We start from the raw sequence: 25,054 nt of genomic DNA, 5'->3' as shown, positions 1-25,054 counted from the left end.
CACACACACACACACACACGGTAAAGTATGAGAGTATGAGACAGCTCCCTGTTAAATGTATCCACATGTATTTATAGACACTTACACATTTTCTACAATCCTGATTTTTATAAATTGGATCATTCTGTGTTTATAGTGACAGCTAACAGTTAGGGGATGTTTGTTTGGGACCAGTATTGTTTTAAGTACTTAACAGGCAATAACTTGTTTGTCTCCCACAACAACCCTAGCAGGCACTATCTTTACCCCCGTGACACAGAGAGGAAGCTGAGGAACACAGAGGTTGAATGGCTCTTCCAAGGTCCCAGAGCTGGGAAGCAGGAGAGGCAGGTTTGAGCCCCAGCCATCTGACTGGAACTCTTGCCTGCGACCAAGTCAGGTGATCTCTCCCATCGGTTCTATAACTTACTACTTAATTTCTTATTTTTTTAAAAATGTCTTTCATAGATACATTTCCATGTCAGTTCACTTCATCCTTTTTAATGGTTACATAATGCATAAAATTCCATTCAGTGTATTGACTTGGTTTCTAATGACATCTAGAGTGTTGCCATTTTTTCATCTTGTACTTTCAATAAAACCTTCGGTTCTTGTAAAGAGACCCTATGTGCCCATGTATGGACTCAGAACTATAATTGCTGGATCAAAAAGTATGCATCTTAAAAGTTGTGATCGATAACCACCAAACTGTCCTCCAATTCACATTGTCACCAGCTGTGCATGAGACCGTCAGTTTTCCCCAGGAAATAACTCTGGATGTGGTCAATTGTAGGATTCTTGGTTAGCAGAGCAATTTAAATCATTACCAGATTTCCCTCCGTCTCCAAGGAGGTAGTAGTAGAGAAGGAGGAGGTTGTGCGTGTTGTTAAAAGAAACCAAGAACTTCAACTCCTAGATCCATACAGTCAGCCCCAACTGGGCAGCCTTCACCCCACAGAGAATAAACAGGTGAAACTTTTCTTTAACCCTATGAACTGACCTAATAGATTAATTCTTTAAATTGGAGAGCTACCTGCTTATAGTTAAGTATGTAAGGGTCCTATGCTTAAGAGCACAGCTCGATGCTTTTCCGTACGTATGTAATGGTCCTGGAACCAGCACCAGATCTGGACACATTGCCAGCACCCCAGGAGCCTTCCACACTCACTAGCCCTCCCGCCAGTCACCACCATCTGGACTTCTATCACAATAGATTAACTTTGCTTTCTTGACTTTTGTCAACGTAGATTAATTTGCCAGTTTTTGAACTTTATGCAAATAGATTGCAAAATATGTCCTCTTCATGTCTTGTTCTTATCACATATTGCTGGTATGGTTTACTTATGTTGTCTCAGGACATACATGTTTTTTTGTTTTCATTGCTGTGTACATTTTGTTGCATGTATATACCATAATTTAGTTATTCATTTGTATTTTTCCTAGTTTGGGGCTATTCTTGCATATGTCTTTTGATGACTATGTCAGTTTTCCAAAGTGCTTGCACCAGTGTCCGCTACCACAGGCGGTGGGGGCACTCCCAATGCTCCACATTTTATCAATGCTTCTTATGGTTAGTTTTTAAAAAACATGAACCATTCTGGTGTGTGGTACATACCTCATTGTGGTCTTAATGTGCGTTTCCTGGATGACCAATGAGATTGAATACCTTTTCATGTTTTGATACTTTACTACATAATTAAGACTTTCACAAGATTTGTTTTATGTTGCCTGCCTTTTTCTTATTAATTTGGAGGAATTCTTTACATATTTCAGATCTGAGTCTTCTGTTGAAATATGTATTGCAAATATCTTTTCCCTCATGTGGCTTGCGTTTTCATTTTCTTCATGGTATCTCTTAATCAGCAGGAATTCTTAATTGTAAGGTAGACTAATTTATTAACTTCTAAGTCAGTTTCTTTTTTTATGTGTTCTTAAGAACATTTGGCCAACCAAAGCCATAGATATTCTCCTATGCCTGTAGAACATCATAATTTACCTATCACAATAAAATCTAAAATACAAAGGCAATTGATTTGGTTAATAGTACAAGGGAGGGGTAAGATTCATCTTTCCTTCACATGAATACCCAACATCTCCAGGCACCATTGATTGTAAAGAATATCTTTGCCCACTGCACGTCATAAATCAAGTGACCATTTACCTGGTGATCAGCTTCTGGGCTTCCCATTATTTTCCTCTGATCTATTTTTTCTTCTCAGGCCAATACCACAATTTTAAAATCACTTTCCAGTTATGTTCTTTCTCAGGACTGTCTTGGCTACCCTTGGCCTTTGCACTTCCATATGAAGTTTATTTCCATAAAAACGACTGAGGTTTTAAATAAAATTTCATTAAATCTACAGATTCAATTTGGAGAGAATGTGGGAGAAAATTAAAATCTTTATTATATTTCATCTTCCAAAACATGAACATGAGCTACCCATTTATTTATTCAGGTTTTCTTAAATTTCTCTAAATATTTCATCTTTGTTCATGTAGAATACCTAACATCTTTACTCCTTAGATATTTGACTTTTTAATGCTGTTATAAATACCATTTTAAACCTAATCTTCTAATTTATTTGTTAGATGTTTTTGCTCTAAAAATATTATTTTTAAAAGATTGATCTTGAAACCAGTGGCACTGAGAAATTTTCTAATAGTTTAATCTCTAGGTTCAAAATCATAGCACCTGCCTATAATAACAGTATAATTTTTTATAAACTTTATTATTTACTTACCAATTAATTCTTCTTGCCTTCTGCACTAGCTAGGACCTCTTGCACTGGAATGAATACAAGTTTGTTTCCTTCCTAATCTCAGAGAAAAACCCTTCAATATTTGATCATTGACTGAGATGTTTCCTGGAGGGTTTTTTTTAGAGGTATGCTTTAACATATTAAGAAAGTTCTCTCCATTCTTAATTTTTATCTACCACAGAGAGTGTTGAATTGAAGTACCACATATTTCATTTATTTGGTATTTCTGTTTCCTTCACTAGGACACAGCCCCTCTGAGTGCAGGGGCCTTGGTCTGCTATGCTCCCTGGAGTTCCCCCAGTGCCTGGAATAGATACTGGGTCAGGTCCCTGAGGAGTAGGGCTAAGATATAATGTATGTGGAGCAGCAGGCATGGTGTCTCAGGAGTTGTAGCTTCTTTGTCATCATTATTCTGACATGTGATGGTGTCCCACATTCTGCTCAGGGGCATGCCCAGGACTGCCCACCATCAAGGCACCCACAGAACTGTGTAATGAAGCGCCCACTTGAGCTTTGTAGGCACTCACACTCTCTGAAGCCTCCCTTCTTGCCTCTACATCAGCCACTGCCCCATTCACCACCACGAACAAGACCAAGAAGCTACCCCCAGGTCTTTGTTCCCAAGCTGGGACTAGCCCCAGAGGGGTCCGGAGAAGAACGACATCCAAAAGGCCAGTTCCCAGGGAAGGGCTGGAGAGACAAGTATGGACAACAGGAGCTACCTGCCAGGAGAGTGAATATTCAACATGGTTTGGCGGTTCTGGTACAAGACAGCTGTTCCTGTGGCCAAGACATGGCAACAACCAAAGTGCCCTTCGATAGAGAAGCTGTGGTACATATACGCAATGGAATACTACTCAGCCGTAAGAAATGATGACATAGTTACAACAACATGGATTGACCTTGAGAATATCATACTGCATGAAATAAGTAAATCAGGAAAAGCTAAGAACTATATGATCTCATACAGAGGTGGGATATAAAACTGAGACTCGCGGACATAGATCAAAGTACAGTGGTTACCAAGCAGAGGGGATGGTGGGGGAGGGGTGTAAAGAGGGACGAATATACAGTAACGGAAAATGATTTGACTGTGGGTGATGCGTACACAACATATTCAACAGTTCAAATGCTATAGAAATGTTTACCTGAAACCTCTGTACTCTTATTGATCAATGGCACCCTGTTAAATTTAATTTTCTAAATAAAATTTTTAAAAAAGGCAGCTGTTTGTGAAACAGTCCGGGCTAACACTGAGAGAGCGGCTCTGAGACGGGCTGCTGTGGAGTATCGGTGACCAGGCAGCAGGGCCGCAGGGTGTTCTCAACATTAGAGGAGACGCCTACATCACTTAGAAAATCAAATATTTGACAGGATATAGTGCTGTTAATTATTCTTGAGGAAACTTTCTGAACCAGCCCAGAATTGACTCAAATAGGACCTCTTTGGTTTCTAGAATGCTGGGAAACCAAGGAATTGCCAAGGGTCCATGATCTTGCCATTTTTATACTGTTCAGCTCCAAGGAGCTACAAGAGCAGTGTATGTAGGTGTCTAAAACTGACATGAAAACAAACACGTGCACTTCAGGGAGAGAGCTGGGCAAGTTCTGGAAGGTGCATCTGCAACACCTGGCCCTGCCCTTCCTCTCAACAAGCCTGTACTTGGGAGCAGGGTTCTGCGACCTCAGAAGTATTCGCATTTGGAGCCTGATAATTCTGTCAAGGAACTGTCCCATGCTTTGGAGGATGTTTAGTGGCTTTTCTGCCTCTACTCACCAGATGCTAGTAGCACCCCTCCCCAATATTTTTTTTTTAATTTTTCTGAAGCTGGAAACGGGGAGGCAGTCAGACAGACTCCCGCATGCGTCCGACCGGGATCCACCCGGCATGCCCACCAGGGGGCGATGCTCTGCCCCTCTGGGGCATTGCTCTGTTGCAACCAGAGACATTCTAGCGCCTGAGGCCGAGGCCACAGAGCCATCCCCAGCGCCTGGGCCAACTTGGCTCCAATGGAGCCTCGGCTGCCAGAGGGGAAGAGAGAGACAGAGAGGAAGGAGAGGGGGAGGGTGAAGAAGCAGATGGGCGCTTCTCCTGTGTGCCCTGGCCGGGAATCGAACCCAGGACTCCTGTACGCCAGGCCGATGCTCTTCCACTGAGCCAACTGGCCAGGGCCCCTCCCCAATATTAACCATCACAGAATCCCCAGACATTTCCTATGTCTCCCTGGAGGGGGCACAATTGCTTCTGGTTGAGAACCAGTGCCCTAGAATGAGCTGGGCACAAGAATGTGCTCGTTGCTCAACTCATCTAAGAACCCAACCCTTCTCATGTTGGGCACATCTTGCCCAACCTAAACACGATTCAAAGGCCCGTCTTCTCCTTGGTGGCTTGTGAAGGCCCTTCAAACACTTCCTCTAAACTTCATGGAAAGTTGGTCCCCACTGGCTGACTGAGAGCTGCTCTGACCACATCAGCTCCTAGAGGACTTTCCATGGATCCCTTTGGTTTTCTAGGATCATCACTTTAGACTTTAACTTTAGACCAAAACTGTGACTCCATCATCATAAACCTATGCCACTCCTGGGATGACAAGGAAAGGAAGACAGGTAGAAGCCAAGTTATTTTCAAAACAGAGGCAGGCATGCTGTCTTTCTTGAGAAGAGAGGGGTGAATGGTTACGCAAGAACCGAGACCATGAGGCAGAGGAGAAACGGACACGGTGCGTGGACACCTGTGGGAGGAGGCTCAGCTGCTGCAGCACAGAACCCAGGGCTGGAGCCTGCAAGAAGGAGCTGGGGTCTGTTCCCCGCTTAGGGAACCATACCCGCCGGGGGGCCAGCTCTGCTAAGTCAGTGAAAACTTTGACTTTACTAGCAAGGACCCCGATGTTGGTCTAGTGACCCTGCTATTTCCTAGGGTGTTGCCTTCAGCTGCAAGGCTGCAGTCAGACCAGGAGATGTCACTGAAGGGGTAGAGACAGTGTCCAGGGTAGCGAATTCCTCCTGGAGCATGTGAGGTAGGTAGCAGTGGTGCGTGCCTCACCTGGTCACCTTCCATCAGCCAGAGGGGCCACACCCACCACAGGGCAGGCCTTGATGAGACTTTTAGTCATAACCTCAAGGAGAAGGGGAGAACAGGTGGGGGGGGGGGACAGCAACCGGCATCTACCAAAACAGGATTCTGAAGGAGTCCCTGCAGAAAAGGACTCATACGTTTTCTGTTTGTTTGTTTGTTTTTGTAATTTCTCATTTGTTCTCCCCAAATTTTCCATGTGTTCCTTGAATTTGGACCAAAAACCATTTAAAGACAGGCATCTACCTCTCCGGAAACATACTCCATGGAGAAGAAATGGTAGGCCATCTGAGGGTCTGAGTTTTTGAGAGGAGATGGGACAGCATTTGTCACTGTTGGTAGGCTTAGGGGCCACACTAGAAACATTGAGGATATTGCTGAAGGCGCCATGAAGCCAGGGTGGCAGGAATGCCAACACTAGGCAGACTGACATTTCTACCTGAAGAATGTCTGTGCTGAGGGAATGGTCTTCCCAACACCTCCCTCTCCCATCTCTGACAGCCGGAGCTAATTGTGCATCAGCGAAAGGTCCTGGAAGTTAATAATAAAGAACAAAGGACCTCCTCTTGCCTGGGGGTTTTGGCATGTGAGCCAAGTCCAGAAAACTGTTCCCGGATTGTCTGGAAAAGGAGAAAGAAATGAGCCCTCCCCTTACTCACCTCCTGGGTCACTTCAGGAGGAGTTACCAAAGGAAAGGGACCGTGGGGCAGAAAAGACAGAGGTGAGGCAGAGAGAGGGAGCAGAGCCTCCAAGCCCAGAGTAGTCGGGCCCTGGTCCTGAAACTTGCATTCCTACAGGAAGAGTTGGTTCCACTGCAACCCACGGCCAAGACTCTCTAAACCCAGGATGAAGTCAATCTGTCCATCAGTTTCACAAACAGCCCCTCACCCCATCACCTGTCATTGGAAGTATCCAACAGGACAACAGAACGAGAGAGATGTGCTTCAGGGGATGGACACAGCGTGGCACAGCCCATGCAGCCCTGGGTCTAGAGCTTCGGGACATTGGCAGTTTCTATTTATGGAGAACCAGGTTTCCACGTGCAAATGACACGCAGAATTTCTCCTGCCTGGAGAGCCTGCCACGTTTTAGAAGGGGTCACGTGTAGCAGCTGTGACCGCACAGCAGAATCACCTGGGAGAGTTTGTAAAAACATAGATGGTCCAGTGGGACACGTGCTCTTCAATCGACTGGGCAGTCAACTAGCACTCTGGAGAGAGATGTGGTGGCTTCTCCCTACGCTGCTCACTCTCCATCCTTGGAGAGTGGGTCCTGAATGAAGTCCAGTCACAGTCAGTCAGTCCTCTGTGGGCACCAGGACATAAAGGGAAGGGAAGCTTGGAGAACTTTCCCCCCGCAAAGCATTATGTGATGTGTAAGTGCTGTACGTCCGTCAAGTGTTCCTGCTTTATCTATTCTGACAACTGTCCTGTGAGGAGAGAGGGGCAAAAACGAGGCTGTCTGGCTGCTTAGGGCCGTGGAGCCTGGGCAGCAAGAGTTAGGTGTTTGTCCAACCTGCCCAGCTACTAGGTGGGTGGCTACGCTTAACACTGAGAAATCTAGACTCCAGGTCACTGGGCAAACAATCTCTAATGTCACTCAAGCCTCGTTCATCCCACTGTGATCTACAGCCTGTTGTGGCCGGAAGCACTCAGCAGTCCTGCCTCTGAGAACTTCCAAAGCTCCCACGGCTGAGCACCTCTGCAGACAGGGGGAGTGGCACGTGCAACTGAACAGCTTGTCACGCTGCTGCCAGGGGCTGCTCCAACCTGCTCACTTGGGCAGCAGAGAGAGCTGAGGGACACCCAGAGCAATCAGGCCCCACTGGGGATGGATACCGCGAACTCCTGCGCAGGGGACCCTGGAGTTGAGCAAAGGAGCAGTGAGCAGGGCGGCAGCACAGGGCTGGGTGGTCAGCCGGCAGCCCTCAGGCAGGATCTGCCTGTTGTTGCTCTGTCCTCCCAGGATCCAGACCTGAGGGGTTCTGTCTGTTCAATGAAGTGACCAGAAGTGTCATCTGGCCTGGGGACTGAGGGCTCTCTTGGTGCCTCAACAAATGACAGACAGTGAGGGCCTCTTGCCTGGAGGGGCTCTTGCTGTGTCCTTGCGGGGAAGGTGAGTGTGGCAGGAGCCCCAGGCCCCACACTGTCCCCTCAAGGGCCTTAGGCCCAGAGTGGGCCTCTTTTCCAGCCGTGTGACTGGATTGCACTGACGGCACAGGTGCTCTGCTAAGCTCTTCGCAGGCATTATCTCATTTAACTCTCACAAGAACCCTTTTTATGCTGACATGCTTGTGTTCACAGTGATGAACTTCCTCTAAGGTCCATATGCATCTGTTAGTTATCCACACATTTTCACAAATAAAATAAGAATCCAGGAAAAGAACCCCTTAAAAGCCTTTTTTGTGTGTGTGCCCATCTGCCACATCATAGTACCTCAAAGAAGATCTTTGGATAATCTGGTCTGTGTACTCTGTCTGCAGGAAAGACTGCAAGCCACTGATTGTCACAGTCTGGGGACTGTGGCTCATGGGGCTTCTCCTCCTTGGCATGAGCATATGCTGCCCTCTGGTGTTCAAACACCAGCAGAACACTCTGCTCGAGATGACAGCATGATCCCCACCCCCTGCTCCCCAGAAGGCAGACTAGGGCCCACACTTTAAAGTTAACACTGAAGAATGATACCTTCCCAGAGGCCTCGCCCAAACGGACTGCAAGGGCTCCCACAGGAAAATCCCTGCGTGTGGCTCCCTGCACCTTGCTGAGCCTCCCAGCTCCAGGGGATATTTTCCTTTGGGAGGGATGTTTGTACATCATTAGCTAGCCTTCATCCCTGGAGGCAGATGCCAATGACCAATGTCAAGTGCTGATATTTGACTGGATTTTTAACTTGGACTCCCCAAACCTCAATGATCGTTCTTATTCTCTCCATATCACCATCCCTCTAGAAATCAAGTCTATTTCCAAAATAACAAATCTGTTCAGTAAGAAGCAAAACCACATCTCATATCAGGATTTTGGGAAAATGGTCACATGTACAAAAAAGCAGAGAAGCCCTCTGAGGACGTCCAAGTCCTTGAAGAAGACACGTAAGAGGAAAAGTCTGCATTCACCCTGACCCTCAGGTATGCATGGGAGTCGGGGTGAGCAGAGAGACTTCCCAGGGAGGCTGGAAGGGCAGAGACTCTTGAGCACACTCACATCTTCAGGAGACTTGCTCTTCCCGAAGGCGCTGACCCAAGGCACCTGCAAGTCAGCAGTCCACGAATACCCTGGAGCACGCGTCTTCCACGCCGCAGTCAGCGGGTCCGCCGAGACCCCGCACCCAGTGGAGTGCCCGCCAACACTTCCGGGACAGAGCGCGGAGACCCCGCACCCGGTGGAGCACCGAGACCCCGCACCCGGTGGAGCGCCCGCTAACACTTCTGGAACAGAGCACAGTAGCCTTTGCTTTTTCTTTTTTTTCACTCACTTCTGTGAGTCACCCCAGGTGTCAAGCCACAGGTGTTCAGGCTGACCAGGGTGACACCTCTGTGTATACCCTAGTCTTCCAGAATAATGGGACTGCTTGGGGCACAGCCTTGCAGTGACGGGAAAGAACAGGTAAGCTTAGATCACAGCTGCCAGCCCATCATTGGCCAGAGCGAACAGTGTGGCCATGTGGCTGAGCCCCAGATGGATGGTTGTGGGTGTAGATGCAGCCCTCAGTGCATGCATTGGGGGGCGGGCAGTGGGGGTTCACGAACAAACATTGACTCAACGGCAACACACTCCCACACCCATCAGGTCTTATTGTGCCCTTGGCCTCATCCATGGGTGGGCAGATGCTGGGTTCCCAACCTGGCGAGTGACTACTGCTACACCCCATCTTCAAACTGAAGGAGTCATGTGTATGCCTCAGAAAAATGATCCGTTGCTACTTTTCATGAACACCATAAGACATATGTTCTCTGTCATCTGTAAAAACCAGGGTCCGTGCAAAGGCCCTGTGATGGAAACTTCTTTGAATAAAAGAAATAAAATAACACTCTCACAGGCACCACCTGACCTTAATGAGCTACTGTAAAGAAATTACATTTGGCACACTTTTCAGGGGTCTCAAACTCAACTCAGCATGTGGGCCGCAGAGCAAGATCACAGCCGTTCGGCGGGCCGCACTAGGTCTACAAAAGGCAACTGTTACGCAACACTTTTCTCACTGCAGTTGAAAACAAAAAAAAATCAGTACAACATTGTTCGGCGGGCCGCATGCGGCCCACGGGCCGCAAGTTTGAGACCCCTGCAAGTTTAGCTTATTTTTCTTCCTGGTACGATTTCAGGTGTGGGGAATGGAGCTGAACCAGGTATAATGTGGGCACTGTGCTAACACAGACCCTCTGAGAGGGACAGACCTTTATGATAAAGACAGTGATTTAGCAACAGGAGTAGAAAGTGTGCGGGCCCACAATGGCATAATGCAGACGTAGCATTCTGCCCAAGTTCATGTACAAGGGCTTCCCAAGGGCAAAAATAGCTATCCTGGCAGCTTCTACTTGTTGTTCCAGAGCCGAAGACAAAAAGGGTGGACCTTGCAGCCAAAGACTAAGCCACCAGAACAGATCCTACCAGGCCCCAGGCTTCTCATTCTACCTTTCCCAACAGAAATCACAAGAGTCCCTTTCGCTTTCGTTCTTCCTTTCTTCCTTCCCTTCCTTCCCTTCCTTCTTCTTTCTTCCTCAGTTCAAGGTCAGACATCCAGCCTTAGTTTGCTATTTCTGCCTAATGGATCCCCTCCAAATACAGCTGTTGAGCACAATGCTCATTTTATCATTCTGCATGCTTTCTGTTGGCTCGCAGGAGCGAGAGCAGCTGAACCAGGGCGGAGGGCTTGCTCCTCAGGCCAGTGAGCTGGCACCGGCTGTGAGCAGGAGACCACCACTCCCCACCACAAGGACCTCCGCAGGGCTGCCTGTGTGTCCTTCTAACATGGCGACTGGCTTCCCTCAAAGCGAGGTGTCTGAGCCAGCAGGTGAAAAGCCAGGCTCTTGATGACCTAGTTTCAGAACTCACAAACTGTTGATTTTTTTAACAGCCCACCTGTTACGAAGCTCAGGCTTATTTAATGTGGGAGAAGACTTCACAAGGAAGTGACTTTCCTGGAGCAAGAGTTCTGGGTTCATTTTGGAGGCTTGCTACCACATCTCTAGCTTGCGGTCAGAAGCCTTATTAAAAGAATCTTCTCACCTGGCTCTGTGCTGTAATGGATAGTGCATTGAACTTCTAGACCAGGGGTCTCAAACTCAACTCAGCATGTGGGCCGCAGAGCAAGATCACAGCCGTTCGGCGGGCCGCACTAGGTCTACAAAAGGCAACTGTTACGCAACACTTTTCTCACTGCAGTTGAAAACAAAAAAAAAAAATCAGTACAACAAGCACAATCGTACATGCAGTTTACTCAGTGTCACAAAACGACCAGAAACTGTAGTTCGCATCACAACTGCTGTTAACTAAGCTAATATCTAGCTAGGATGCTAGAGAAATGAAAAATACAAGTAGGCCCCTAGGCTTACTTAATTTTATCCAAAATATTTTGAACTTTGTGGATTAGTCTCTGGGCCGCACAAAATTGTTTGGCGGGCCGCATGCAGCCTGCGGGCCGCGAGTTTGAGACCCCTGTTCTAGACAAAAGAACCTCTCTTCTACTAAAAAGGAAAATAACCTGGTATCAATAACTGAGTGATTGATTTCAGGGTAAATTTCAGTTGAGTCACCTCAAACAACATTAGATTTTATCCTTACTTGTAATAAAAGGTATCATCCCCTATTGAAAGAAGGGTAGGCATGAGCCACTAGGAATGGGGACCTCTGTGGTCACTTCGTGTCCACTTACATGAGGCCCAATTTGAGGGTGTAACTGGACTGGCCCTTATAAGGAGGAAGTGGGTTTGAAGAGGCCGAGTGTGCCTTGCTGACTTTCTCCAGCAGCGGGTCCTTCCTGTGACAAGTGTGCACATCCCACAGGTCAAGCGCATGAGGGCCCAGCCCAGGACGAATGAGGGACAGAGAGTCTGCAGGCTGGAGACCCCAGAGTGCCTCCCACTCTCCACTTGCCACCTGTGCTCGAGCCCTCTGCACGCTGTTCCTGAATGCCAGCTGCTGTGCCCTCTGCTCTGCTAGGGCAACCCTGAGCAGAGTCCCAACCTCCCCATCTTAACCCCTGCAGCTCCTCACGGTCCACCCTTCTCACCCCATCCAGCACCTCACAGTCCAGTTCAGTTTGCTGGCCATTTCTTATCACATTTTCTTTTTTTCCTCCCTGCAATAGCTGTTTCTTATGGAAAATCCAGATCAAACAATACATATATACCCATAATCCCAATTCCAGAGATAATAAGTGCTAATAAACATTTTGGTATAAACACTCCCAGACTTGTAAATTTGTGCTGTACTCTGGTGTTCACTTCCTGCTCTACCAAAAGAAAATAGAGGACCTGGTGGCCCCAACTTCCTCCTTTTGTGTAACATCTGAACAGCTGTGCTCTGGTTAAAAAAAAAAATGTTGGATAACCTACACTGTAAATGTGTTCCAGACTCTTCATGAGACAAACCCTCAGCATGCTTGTTGTCTAGGAGACAGTGACATTCAACACTTTAAATGCACTCCATTATGATCATCAGAGTACCCTGTGGAGAAGAGCATCTCAGAGCTCCCAGACTGGTTTCTTGTTTGGGCTGTCAGAATAAAACACCACAGACCAGGTGGTGTACGTGTACGAACCACAGAAATAGATTTCTCATGGTCCTGGAGGCTGAAAGTCTGAGATCAGGGTGCTAGCACAGTGGGGAACTCCTCTGGGCTGCAGACTTCTGTTGTACCCTCTCATTGTGATGGAAGGAGCCAGGGAGCTAGCTGGGGTCTCTTTGAGAAGGGCACCAATCCCATTCATTAGGGCTCCACCCTCCTGACCTGATCACTTCCCAAAGGCCCTACTTCCTAATACTATCTAGGTTTCAATGTACGAACTTGGGGGAGCTCCCATTAAGATCTTAGCACCAGGCTCTCCTGGTTGGACCAGGGAAGCTGCTGCACAGCCTGAGGCTTGAGAGTGACCTGAAGAATGAAAGGTTGTTGTCAAGGGCAGAAGTCCAAGGCCAGTCGATGAGAGACCGGTACACACAGACACTCTGAGCCAGGAAGAGCCAGAGGCTCTGGTGGCTGGTCTCTCGAACCACTTGTGCAGACTAAAGAGAAACCCCCGAGTGTCTATGGTGATGTCTTAGCTAAAAAAAAAAAGAAATGTCTTAGTTCCCTCTCCAGACACCCTCAACCAGCCTCTTTTTCTCTTTTAACAAGTCCCAGGAATTGGGATACACACCTGAGTTTAAAAGCCACGTCCTGGAAGCCCCCGCTGCCTGTGCTACCTGTGGATGGCTAGGAGCTCTTGGACCACAGGTCACTCCAGAACTAGCCCAGCAGGGGCCCCACAGGGGAGCACTGACCCTGTGGAACCACAGAGAGTGACAGACACATGTCTTTTACACACTGTAACATCTCTAAAATTGGGATATGCTCATAATCTAAGGGAAGAAGTAATTCAATCAACAGCATTTTCTTTCTTTTTAGTGATGAAACCAATGACATGCCTTCTCCGTTGGCTGAAATTTGGTAGTCATCACACCCGCCTTCCTGGCCTTTCTGCCCTGCTGAGCTCAGCATGCCCACCCAGAACCAAACTCTTTGCTCCCTCTTGGAGAAAGACCTACCAGGAAGTGCAGTATTTGATGCTGTGCTAATTTATGTTGCATGATCATGCTGTCTGTGACTCCATTTGCCCCCTTGACATCTTGAAATGTTTTCTTGTGGTTTCTGTTTCAATTCTGCCTTTAATCCTGACAAAAAAAATTTTTTTTAATTGTTTCTGGGCTGCATCTTCAACAGAGCTGCCTGTCAAAACAAAAATCTCACACCAGGAAAGTTCAGAACTCTTCCACTGCAACTTACAGGAACTGAAATTATTAGAAAGGCAGAATATTTGGTGGTAATACCAAACTGCTCAGTCAGTTCTGGTTACCTTGCAGTAAACGGCAGGATTTCCAGGGCTGAGGGGTCCCATCTCTGGAGGAAGGCAGTAGTCACCTTTCTCGGGACTTTCCAGCAAGGACACACGTACTGCTCTGTCTGGTTCCCTGCAGTGAGCCCCACCCCGCCCACACCGAGGGCTTCTCCTGCAGGCTGCTGGGAGCCTTGATGTGGACAGCCCAGAATCCATAGCTTCTCCCTCTGCAAAGGGAGTGATGAGTGTCCACGGGAGAGCAGTCAGGGTGAGCAAAGTCTGTTGTTCCCAAACCCACAAACTAGGCATCTAGACTCTCATGTTTGCCCTTCACCTCACACTTTTCTGTGAACCAAGGGGCACCAACATGGTAAAACCATTTCCTTCCCCTGAAGGTACAGCTCCTGGGAAGCCAGCGCTTGCATTTGATGAACCCTGAGATTGGTCTGCAAAGGTGGCATTTCCAGGGCTGGCCCTTTGGCCTCATGGTTGCTCCCTAGTTGGAAGGAAGGCACTATTAAAAATTCCCTGGATGGCACAACATGCTCAGTCTTTGGCGAGATAAAATCTGCAGGGCTGCTTGTGAGGTTCCCATCACAAAGCCTTCCACAGAGACACAGAAGGCACACAAACTCTCTCTAGTGCTAGTTGGTGAGCATCTGTCCACCCTGGGACTGATGCCTTGGGTAGTGTAAGTACGGCAGAGACTTCTGGTTGCCAGTCAATAATCACTCTCTTTATTAGTCACAGAATTTGGTTTTTACTCAGACTCACAATGGTGCCCAGTTTGAAAGACTACATTTGCCAGCCTCCCTTGCAGCTAGTTTGACCATGTGATTAAGTTCTAGCAATGGACTATAAGGGAAAGAGTGTAGGAGTGCAGGAATGCCTGGAAGTCCTTTAAAGGAAGCTAACCAGAATTCTTCCTCCTGTCAGCTATCTGAAAAGTGTCTAAGACGGCTGGTGCTCTAGCAGCTATCTTGGACCATGAGGTTACCTTGACAACAGAAGCCACTGTGACAGACTGCTGGAATGGAGAGATACAAGGAGCCTGGCAGCCCAGTTGCCATGCTGGCGATAACACGCTAGATGGCCTGCCCCCGGATGCCTTCGAAGTGTGAGGGACATGAGCTTTCACCCTGTTTATATCATGGTTGTTTCCAACTTTCTGACAGAAGTCACTGAGCCTGATCCTAACAACTACATTTAGTATCATAAGCTGTTATCATTGACTTTCTTATCGGAGGGTCATCCCTTTATGCACAGCAAGCTAAGATAAATAGCATGGAGTCTGGGGTTGGGAAGTAGCTCCGCACCCCTGCTTTGCTGCATGCTGCCTCTATAAGGAATTACTCATCTTCTCGGCACCCACTGTCTTTTGTAAAATAGTGTATATTAAATTAGTCAATGCATGTGACATACCCAACAATGTTAGTGTCCTTGTCTTCTCCTCATCCCCATATTGAGCATTTATTGTAAATACCCCAAATAAACTTTAGATAAAAGCCCTTTGGGGTTCCTTTCTCTACAAGCTGACCCTGCTATCCTTGTCTTAGAAACATATTGGTGTGGTTAGGCCAGGTGAGAACACCAGCTGATGCAGCAGGTGTCATGGCACAGAGAAAAACAGCCTCAGGGGGCAGTGGATAGAGCCCCTGTGCGCACAAGCACACACTCCTGTTAGCTCAGCCAAGGGCTGGTTCCCAGCTGAATCCAACAGAGGCCCATGGGGCCTGGGAGGGCTAGTGCTTCCCACAGAGCTGCTAGCCCCAAAATTTAAGCCCTGGGGCGATCAACAGTACTTCTAGCCTCTGAAATAAATACAAGCTGACCACCTGAGGGAAGATTTCGTGTGGGGTAGAAAGCAGCTCAGCTGGTGACACCCAAACATCTCTAAACCTAAATACATTTCAAAGGACCCCAAGCAGACAAATTCTGAGAAAAACCGTCTGTAGACCCCGTGGATGAATGTCGATGAATGTCGTGGGCTGACTACCAGGCTCATAAACACCCAGTGCTCTGCTCTAACCTAAGAAAAATATATATGTTGGAAGAATTCAAGACTGTCAGCCTCTTGGCTGTCCCGCAGCCATGGCATGGGGTCGAGAAGCCTGATAAATTCCTGGCAGGAGGAAATGGACCACCCTGGTAAAAGAAATAATGGCAGGGCACCCACCCAGGCAACGGCCAGGCTGCAGTCGTGTATGGCAGAAGCTTTGAAATCACTTTACTCTTGGACCCTACAGGCAGGGCAAGAGACTTCCAACGTTGCCCAAAAAATAGTTACATAATCTTAAAGTTAGAAGAAACTAGTGTAGTTCACTCTCTCTTCTACATTCATGGAGTGTTCCAGAGACAGTATGGAGGCGGCTGGTCACAGCTAGTTACTGAACCGCCAGGCCCAGGACTGGGCCCGCCGGCACGCAGGTTGTGGATTTTATCGTAGAGCATTAATCTGGTCAAGGGACTTCTTGTTCAGATATATACTGCTCACAAAAGTTAGGGGATATTTCAAAATGAATAGGAAGCAATAAAATAAGTATTTGATTTTTTTTTTATTAAACAAGAACATCAGAAAAGCAAACAAGTCAAAGAAAGTTGTTTGATTATGCAAATAAAATGCAAAACCAACTTTTATTTCATTGGTGAAAATGCACTATACAAAAAGCTGATAGTAGAGTATCTGCATATTCTCTGATCCCTAATTTTTGTGAGCAGTGTATCTTAAAAGGTGCATTCATGGCGAACCCACTGGGAAGAGCTCTTACTTTAAAAGCCACATCTCCACACAACCTGAAATTTCAGACCTTGCGAGAGCCCTAGCACAGTCACGCTGAGACCACACACGTGCGGCCGAGGAAAGGACAATGACAGTGTGGCTGCAAACGCTAATGGGAGAGAGAAGTCATGTAAGCTGGGAAGAAGAACCAAAACTTCTTAAAGCTAAGAGGCAACAGCTCCTACGTTTTTTTGGGCTGTCAGGAACGAACTCGGGGCATAGGCCTCTGCTTCGAGAACCGCATGCTGGACATAACGGGATGGATCTTTGAACAAAGACCACGCCCTGGATTTAAAGCCTGCAGGCAGCAGACACTCATGTGCTCTGTTCCCATGAAGTGTGGCTGACATTCTCTGCAAGCACTAAGTACCCACCGCGTGCCGTGGGCTCTTCTGTTCACTGAACTCTTACATTCAAGGAGGGAGAGGCAGATGGGGAAAATGGTGTGAGGCCATACCATGATCGATGGGAGTCAAATTCAAACCCGGTTTCCACATGGATGCTCGGTCTCTTTCCACCATGTAGGCGAGCCTTTGCCAGAGATACAAGGAGGCGTCTCAACACCCAGGGAATAGCTGGTGAGACCAAAGGGGCCTCCCACCCCACGTGACTGACACATCCGAGCTGTGCCCTCCGGGGACCAGCCTGTATGGTTCACAGGGAGCCGTGGCACCTGCAGCCAAAGACAACAAATACAGGGGCATCCAGTAGGATCTTTATCTGGAATGTGTGTCACTAAGGTCAGTCACCCTGAAACACAAGAGCTCCTTGAAGATGGTTGCGTGGGCTGCGCTGGCGTCACCAGTCTTCACCTCTGGTCGCCTGGGGTCCCCGAGACTGCCTGCCCTGAGGCATGCCCACAGCGGGCTGCTGGCCACTCCAGGTTGCCTTCTCCTGGGCCTTCCCGCCTGCCTCTGCGTCAGTGGTACCCAAGGGGACACTGTGTAATCACAGTTTCTGTGGGGCCACAGGGCCTTATCTTCACTGTATTTTAGAAGTTCTTGTTTTTTTGTTGTGTTTTTTAATTCTTCTTCTTTGTAAGACGCTACTACTTAGCCTCCTTGCCAGGCCTGCGCATGAGGGGTCAGATTTCAGTGGACTCCGGTAAGAAACAAGCACCTCCTGCGTGCTATCACTTGTAGGTTACGGCTCCTCACCCTGGCTCAGACACACGGTTTCCTTTTCATTTCTGCCATGGGCTTCTGAGCCTAGTCTCCCTCTTGTCCCAGGACAGTGAGCAGGGTGAGGGCAGCAGACAGCAGGGCTGCCCCTGGCTCAGCTGCAAGCCCAGGGGCCTGGCTCCATGTGGGAAGGGGCAATGTTGGGGGGGCACTCTTCCTCACCCCCAATCAAGGCACTGGACAAAGAACCAGACTTGCCATTGCATTCCAGTCAGAGGCCACAGCATGAGGGCGCTCCTGTCCTCTACAGTCAGCAGAACCCAGCCATGACAGGGTCTCTCAGTCATGGTCGGAACCTGCAGGCACTCCTCCCGCTGTGCCACACCACAGACAGGCCCCTGGATCATCTCCGCAGGCTGTGTGCGGACCACACCACGCTTCTCAAGAGGCCCAATCTGAATCATAGTCTGAGCCACCCCTTAATGTGCAGATTGGGGGCCACTCTTCCTTTAATGTTATATTATCATCTCCCCTCGGAGGGTCCCCTAGTGCACCAACCCATCATCCAGGAAAAGGACCACCTACCGTGCAGCCTCTAAAGGTCACTTGGAACATGTCTCTTACACCCTGTCTTGAGTATAACTCTTCTCCCACAAGCAGATGCACAGAATCCACAGTGAAAAAACAAAACAGAAAACAGAACTCCCCCACGCCTGCTCTAACAGCGTCAGCTTCAGAAACACTCCCTCCTTCACTCCTCCTCTTAAGCTCCCCGCCTCACAGATGGGTCTGGCAGAACAATGGCCCAAACACTAAAATAACTGCTTACAAGAGAATCAGGAAATTGGAAGTGTTTCTCTAAGCCCAGATACTTAAGAGAGAATTCTGCTGCATGGGTCCATTTCCAAGAGATGCTAACTAACCTGACACTACACTGTGTATTATTTAATCATTTTAAACAAAACACAACAACCAGATAGCCACACACACAAACAGAGTCACTGGGGGTCACCGATGAAATGGTGGGGGAATCTTACCTTCTATCAGTCCCCTTCTGCTCAGAGCTGGGAAGTACCTGTGTCAGCAGGGTGGGCTCACTATTTCCCCTCAGAAGCCCTAAACCACGCTCCTGATCAGCATATGACACTTTGCTGCCAGACACACACAAAAAGGCCAAGGTCTAGTTTGAGCATCAGTGAAGTTTAAGCAATGAACGTCCACCAACAGTCAGACGAGTAGGAAAAGTTCTATTTAGAATTGCCACATGAATCAAAACCTCTACCTATGCTTCTAAGTAAGGCGCCAGGCTCTCCGTGAGCACAAACGTTTTAAAGGACTTTGAAAAAATAAACCTCAATAATTTATGAACATGGAAAAGGATTCTGAAGCTGCAGTCAAGGGCTGTGCTTCCCGTGAGTTTTCTATAGTTTGCAGAAAAATGAGGTAGAAAATAATAACAAGGATATTTGGGTTTCAATCATTCAGAAATTTTCTTCTAAGATCGTGATCTTCAAACTCTTTGAATTCAGGCGCATTTAAAATCCTAAAAATAATTGTAGGCGCACTACATACAAATTTCTGAGAAATATGTTATAATAATTAAGTCAAATATTAAAGGAAAAAATATAAAGTCCAAGCGTGCTTTTATGGTAATTAAATGAAATAAATACGACAAAATTAAATTTATTCTGACATTAAAAAACATTTTTATGTTACATTTTTTGAGTCATACTTTTTAGAATTCATAAAAAAGAGGGGTTAAAAAAATTAAAAAACAACAAAAATATTATTTTTTTATATATATAGATACATTCTTAGTAAGATTTAGTAAATTTGGCAGGTCCTGGCACAAATGTGTTAAGTTTTTTCATTCTTGTGTTTATGAGAAACATGAGCCTAATGTGTCCTAGCGATTTCTTCAATGTTTGGGTATATATTTGAAAGGCAAACTCTCATTTCCTCATCAATACATTGAAGAATTCCTCTCTTTTTACTCTTAATTGTGTTGAGGGTAGAAAATCCTAATACACATAAATATAATGTTGAAAATTGTAGTAAAATTTTCAAAGCTTTTTTAGATATTACCACATATTCTTTTATAGAAATCCAAAAGGCTTCAAGAGACAATTCCTTATGTTTATAATCATCAATCCACGATCAGTGGATATAGCTGCCAGTTCTTCTTCTTCTGTTAATGTTAAACCAAAATCACTTGAAGCTTCCATGAATGGGTTTCTAATCCAATTGTATTATCCAGTGTTAAGTGGTGAAAAATGCTATAAATTAATCTGCCTGTCAGCCTTAAAGTCCTATTTTATTTACACTTAACTTTTGCTTACTTCCAGAATTGGATTCTTCAACATCACACTTCTTTTTGAGAAATCTATCCATTTTATTTGGGTGTATTTATCTAAAAATAATATAATGATGTGTTAATAATAAATTAATAATGATGTGTTAACAAAAAGAGCAGTATTTCCATAATGAAATGGTATAATAGAGTAACTATATTTATTTTTATATCTGGGCACAAGCCGCAAACCAGCGCAGCTAGTAATTCCAGGTCCCGAGTGGGAACGGTGCGGAATTAAGAAAATATGCAGAATTAAGAAAATACGGGGTCGGGAGGGCCCTGTAATTGCTGCTGGCAAGAACAAAGATGTGCCCAAAAACCGCATCTTGCTTTATTTATAGAGCAAAGTGAGGCCATTAGCAAATCTTAACTTTACACCAAACAAAGGATAGAAGAAACTTGCCTCCAGTCTTTCCAGGGAACATGGGGGGTAGTGTAAACAATCCAGCACCACAGCTTAACAGCCTTTTGTAACCTAATCAGGCAAGTGAGGTGGGGGGTTGGGCAGACTGTCAGCTTACAGCCAATTCCCCACACCTCTGTCCCCCAAAAATCTAAACTCCAAAAACCCTGTTGGATTTTTGGTCCCCAACAGGCACACATTTCTCTGGAAATCTTCTAGGGAGCACTGGTGCACCCTGGCATACATTTTGAGAACCACTGTTCTAAGAGATTATTAGAGCTCTGTGACCAACATTTCCCCCCTCTTTTGCAAATTAAAAAGCACAAATACATCCCATATGTATTGCTCATATAATGTCCAACTGGTTAAAATTAGAACTTTTAATTTCATAAGTCCTAAATTATTAAACACCAAAAGTTAGTCATACATATTAGAAAAGCAATGGCAAACACAAAATAAAAAAGCATTTTTTTGCCACAAATAATAACAAAGAGGTATGTATGTATGAATGATAGAAATAACAAAAAAGTAATTAGCATTCAGTTCTAAACCTCTGAGGAAGCTATTTCTGATTAGATGGTGTTATTTACCTCAGAATATGCAATTTTCAAAGTTAACTTCCCTCCTCCCCCAAAATATTTCTATTCAAGTTGGAATCCAGAAATGAATGTTAGTAGTATAAATTTTGATAATTCCAACTAAATTCAGAATGGTTTCAGAAAGCAATAATGCAACAATTATAACAATACAAAAGGACTATATTTTGGCTTGTTTGTGATATACAAAAGGTACACTGATTATTTTGCCTTTAGGATCCTTTCTCTCAAGGAATAAGCTAACATTTAATTATTTAATTCTTTTCATTCAAAGACGTCTTTATATGGGATCAACAGCATTCAGAAGGAATGTCAGAACCGAGTTCAGATATATGTATGTGTCTGTATGCACACATACATATAGATCTGCACATGTATATACACACGTATACTTTCTTTAGCTTGCATTTAAAGAAGGAAGCAGGACACACACAAGGCCTCCAGGTAACCACCCTCAGTTGGTTCTACCAGATGACTTAAGTGATTCACCGAGTATGACCAAGTAGTAGGTCTCTTATACCCACTAATTTTTTTTTCCTGGGAAAAACAAGTTCAGCTCCTCCTAGAAGAGACCTGGCCACTCCTTTGTGTTACAGAAACAAGAGCCTACAATAAACACACGAGTCAAAGGCCGGGAAGAAGTGCCTGTGAGTGATAGTTAAGAACAGGCGCAGATACATGTACTGGAAAGTGACTTAGATTCTGTCTTATTTATTACAGTCCCAATATATAGTGAAGTTCTTACAAAACAAAATCACGTGGTCATATGGTACAGACAAAGACAGGCCATGAGAGCCCAGTCAGAGTTGTTTCAGGGCCAAACTGCAGACCACCCAATAGTTCACATTTTAGGAATTTGAAGCATCTACAAATAGATAAGGTGGGTCCTCAAAAAAAAAAAAAAAAGATAGGAAAGAAGTAAAGAAGGAAGGAAAGAAAAGAAAGGAACAGAAGGAGGGCAGAGATAAGAACCCATACAGGAAATGTTAGATAGCAAGAATACCTTACTTAGAAAGAAGGAACAGATGCATAAAAAATGCATAAGCTTTGTGCAGGTTAATGCAATAGTAAACACAGTACAATACATAGGCCTCATAATACTCTGGTAATGGCATAGATATGATGTCTCTAGCATTTTTAAAAATATGCAGAGACGAATTAGAGGTCATTCTAGATAAAAAAAAAATACATATATCTTAAAGGGGCAGGGAGTGGAGGAGGAAATTACCGTCTCAGGGGAGACCCTCCCCTCCTCATACATATACAAAGATGAAACTCTGCTTTTTTGGTCATTCTAGTGAATGTCATAAAAAAAAATGGTCATAAGGACATTGGCTGTTTTTGAGAGGCTTATTTTCACATATAACTTTATACCTACATTTGTAAAGACATTTCTGTGAGAAGTTTATTTGGTCAACCCTGTAGGATGTCTATACAGACATCTCTAAGATAAAATAGAAACAGCAGAGTTGTGCATGAGTAAGGGATATATGCTTTAAAGCAAACAGGGTCCCTTTCTGGGTCCCTTTAACACAAAGGGACACATCTTAAATAAAATAATACTTCCTTAAAAATCTGCTGCCTAACAACTGTTTACATCATAAAAAAATAGCATTTTTTGGTAAAAAGAAATATAGTTACTTTGTTAAAATGATCTATTTTAAACCAGCAATTATTTTTCATATAAAGAATTTCTCAATGTCCATACAGAAAATAAAAAATAGATAGGTAATACACCGAGTGCAAAGCAGACGATGGCATGTTAGCGAACGATCCACGGGTTTCTTTACCAGATAAATAATACTCTTAGTATGTTACCTCGGGTCTTAATCTTTTAGGAACTTAAAAAAGACGTTGCTTTTAGTCTCTTGTGGTAAGTTTCTTATAAGTGAAGTTACTTCCAGCAGCAGAAAGGCCAGATTGATTAGAAATAGATCAGAGAGACTCATTCACATTTCTCCCAAACTCAAGGTGTGGAACCACTAGCCTGTCCTCTGTCCCAAAGCCCTTAATGTGAGCATGGACCACAAGTCCCGAAGATGCACAGGGGACGTGCAACCCTCACGGTCCTTTCAGGATCATTTACTCTAGCATCCATGTTCAAATTGTCACAGAACCAGGTTCACACCAAACTATTTACCAGCTTGGCTAAATCCACCCTTCAGGAGAGTCTTATATGACTCCTTTCTAAATACAGGCATGACTCTCTGTGTTACACTAGCAGACGGGTTCATCGAACGGCTCCTTTGTTTCCACAGAGCAGTTCTGTTGGCATGATGCGTCCCCTGGGAGCCGTGGGGGCAGATGTCCCAGTGCGCGGAAAGCCAGCAGTGCCCGGCCCGTGCCACAGAACACCGCGTCAGCACCTACGGTGGACCGGCCCTCCTCTGCCGCGTCTCATCACACCCTCTCCACTCGGCTGGGGTCATACAAGTCTGTAAAAAAAAGATGGAAAAGAAAACTAGTAGGATATTCAGTTGATCTGTATCTTCTTTAATCCTCAGACCATTTAAATAAGTACGTTTAGGTAGCAAAATTCATTTCAACAACCACCAAGTAAAAAACTCTTTGTTAAAAAGCTGTTTTAAAGGGACATGCATGACGATTACTAATCACAGATGGAAAGCAGTGAGTTGCTTAGTATTTCAAGGGTCTCTCACTGCTGTTCATAGTGCAACAAAATTAATCTTAAATACAATGCTTGTTAACCAGAAGTGGTGTGCCTGGCTGATTCTAAGGACTGTTTATTATTTTTGTAAACTACATCTGATTGAAAGTTTGTTCTGCAATGTGCACCTTCATGATCAAATGCTGTCACTGGAAAAGCTCAAGGACCCTCTAATCCTGGCAGCCTGTGCTCCCGTCTCTGAGGGCCAGTAGCCAGCAGGCAGGCCGGGCTAGACACGGCCCATTAGCACAGACCTTCCGGGCCTTCCCACACACAGGTGTGACTGAAGCTGAGCTGCCCACAGATGCATTCTATAGTCCACACTGGAAAATCCCAAACTGGGCCCAGATATCCTGGTTTTCCCAGATGGGACACTATGCAGAAAATAACAGTCCTAAGCTGCCCTTTCTGCTGCAGCCAGTGATGGCCACTTTTAAGTACGTGGGAGTCACAGATCTCTGGGTCCAGGCAAACTTGAAGCTCAATGTTGTACCTCTGTGGTCAGAAATTCCTGCCACGTGGCCCTGGCTGCTTGGCTCAGTGGTAGGGCGTCGGCCCGGCATGTGGATGTCTCGGGTTCAATTCCCAGTCAAAGCACACAGAGAGAAATGACCATCTGCTTCTCCACCCCTCCCCCTCTCCTTAATCTCTATCTCTTCCCCTCCTGCAGCCAAGGCTCCATTGGAGCAAAATTGGCCTGGGCGCTGGACATGGCTCCATGGCCTCTGCCTCAGGCGCTAGATTGACTCCAGTTGCAATGGAGCAACACCCCAGATGGGCAGAGTATCGCCTCCTGGTGGGCATGCCAGGTGGGTCCCGGTCAGGCACATGTGGGAGTCTGTCTGTCTGCCTCCCCCCTGCTTCTCACTTCAGAAAAATACAAAAGTAAATAAATAAAATAAAATAAAATAAAAATTCCAGCCACAATGGCTCAAAGGTTTTCTAACTTTTTAGGAGAAAACACAAAAGAAAATTTGGAAGGGTGGTCCAATTTGATCATCAGGAAAACCTTTACAAACCTCTCAAGTCACCTGGAAAATTGTGCATCATGAGGCCACACAGATTCCAACATCTCCTCGACCTGCCCCCTTAGCTACAATACATTTATAACATGATTGTACAAGTGTGACAATGAGACCATGTGTAGAGCACTCGGGGTCTGACATTATACACTTGGCAGGACCATCTCTGCCTTTGGGGAGAGGAGTTCATGTGGGTCATTGTCTTCCCACATCCTGCACAGAACACTGCCCAATGGAACCACAGAGATGTTAAAAGCTAGCTGAGCGCCA

At 45.7% G+C, this 25,054-nt stretch overlaps 1 protein-coding gene across 8 annotated transcripts in view; it reads right to left on the bottom strand.

Annotated features, from left to right (window-relative positions):
- Positions 1 to 19,409: 19,409 nt before the first annotated feature.
- JCAD (junctional cadherin 5 associated) overlaps positions 19,410 to 25,054 on the bottom strand; it is a 49,947-nt gene continuing 44,302 nt past the window's right edge. For all 8 annotated transcript variants that reach the window (XM_066387284.1, XM_066387285.1, XM_066387287.1 and 5 more), the window contains one exon: positions 19,410 to 23,529. In XM_066387284.1, the coding sequence (XP_066243381.1) occupies positions 23,495 to 23,529 (35 nt within the window). In that variant the 3' untranslated portion in view covers positions 19,410 to 23,494. The remainder of the gene's footprint in view (positions 23,530 to 25,054) is intronic.

Source organism: Saccopteryx leptura, chromosome 5 (assembly GCF_036850995.1).
Source record: "Saccopteryx leptura isolate mSacLep1 chromosome 5, mSacLep1_pri_phased_curated, whole genome shotgun sequence".
NCBI classification, from domain to species: domain Eukaryota; kingdom Metazoa; phylum Chordata; class Mammalia; order Chiroptera; family Emballonuridae; genus Saccopteryx; species Saccopteryx leptura.
The sequence above is the reverse complement of the archived record's forward strand: the minus strand, read 5'-3'. Positions and strand labels throughout refer to the sequence as shown.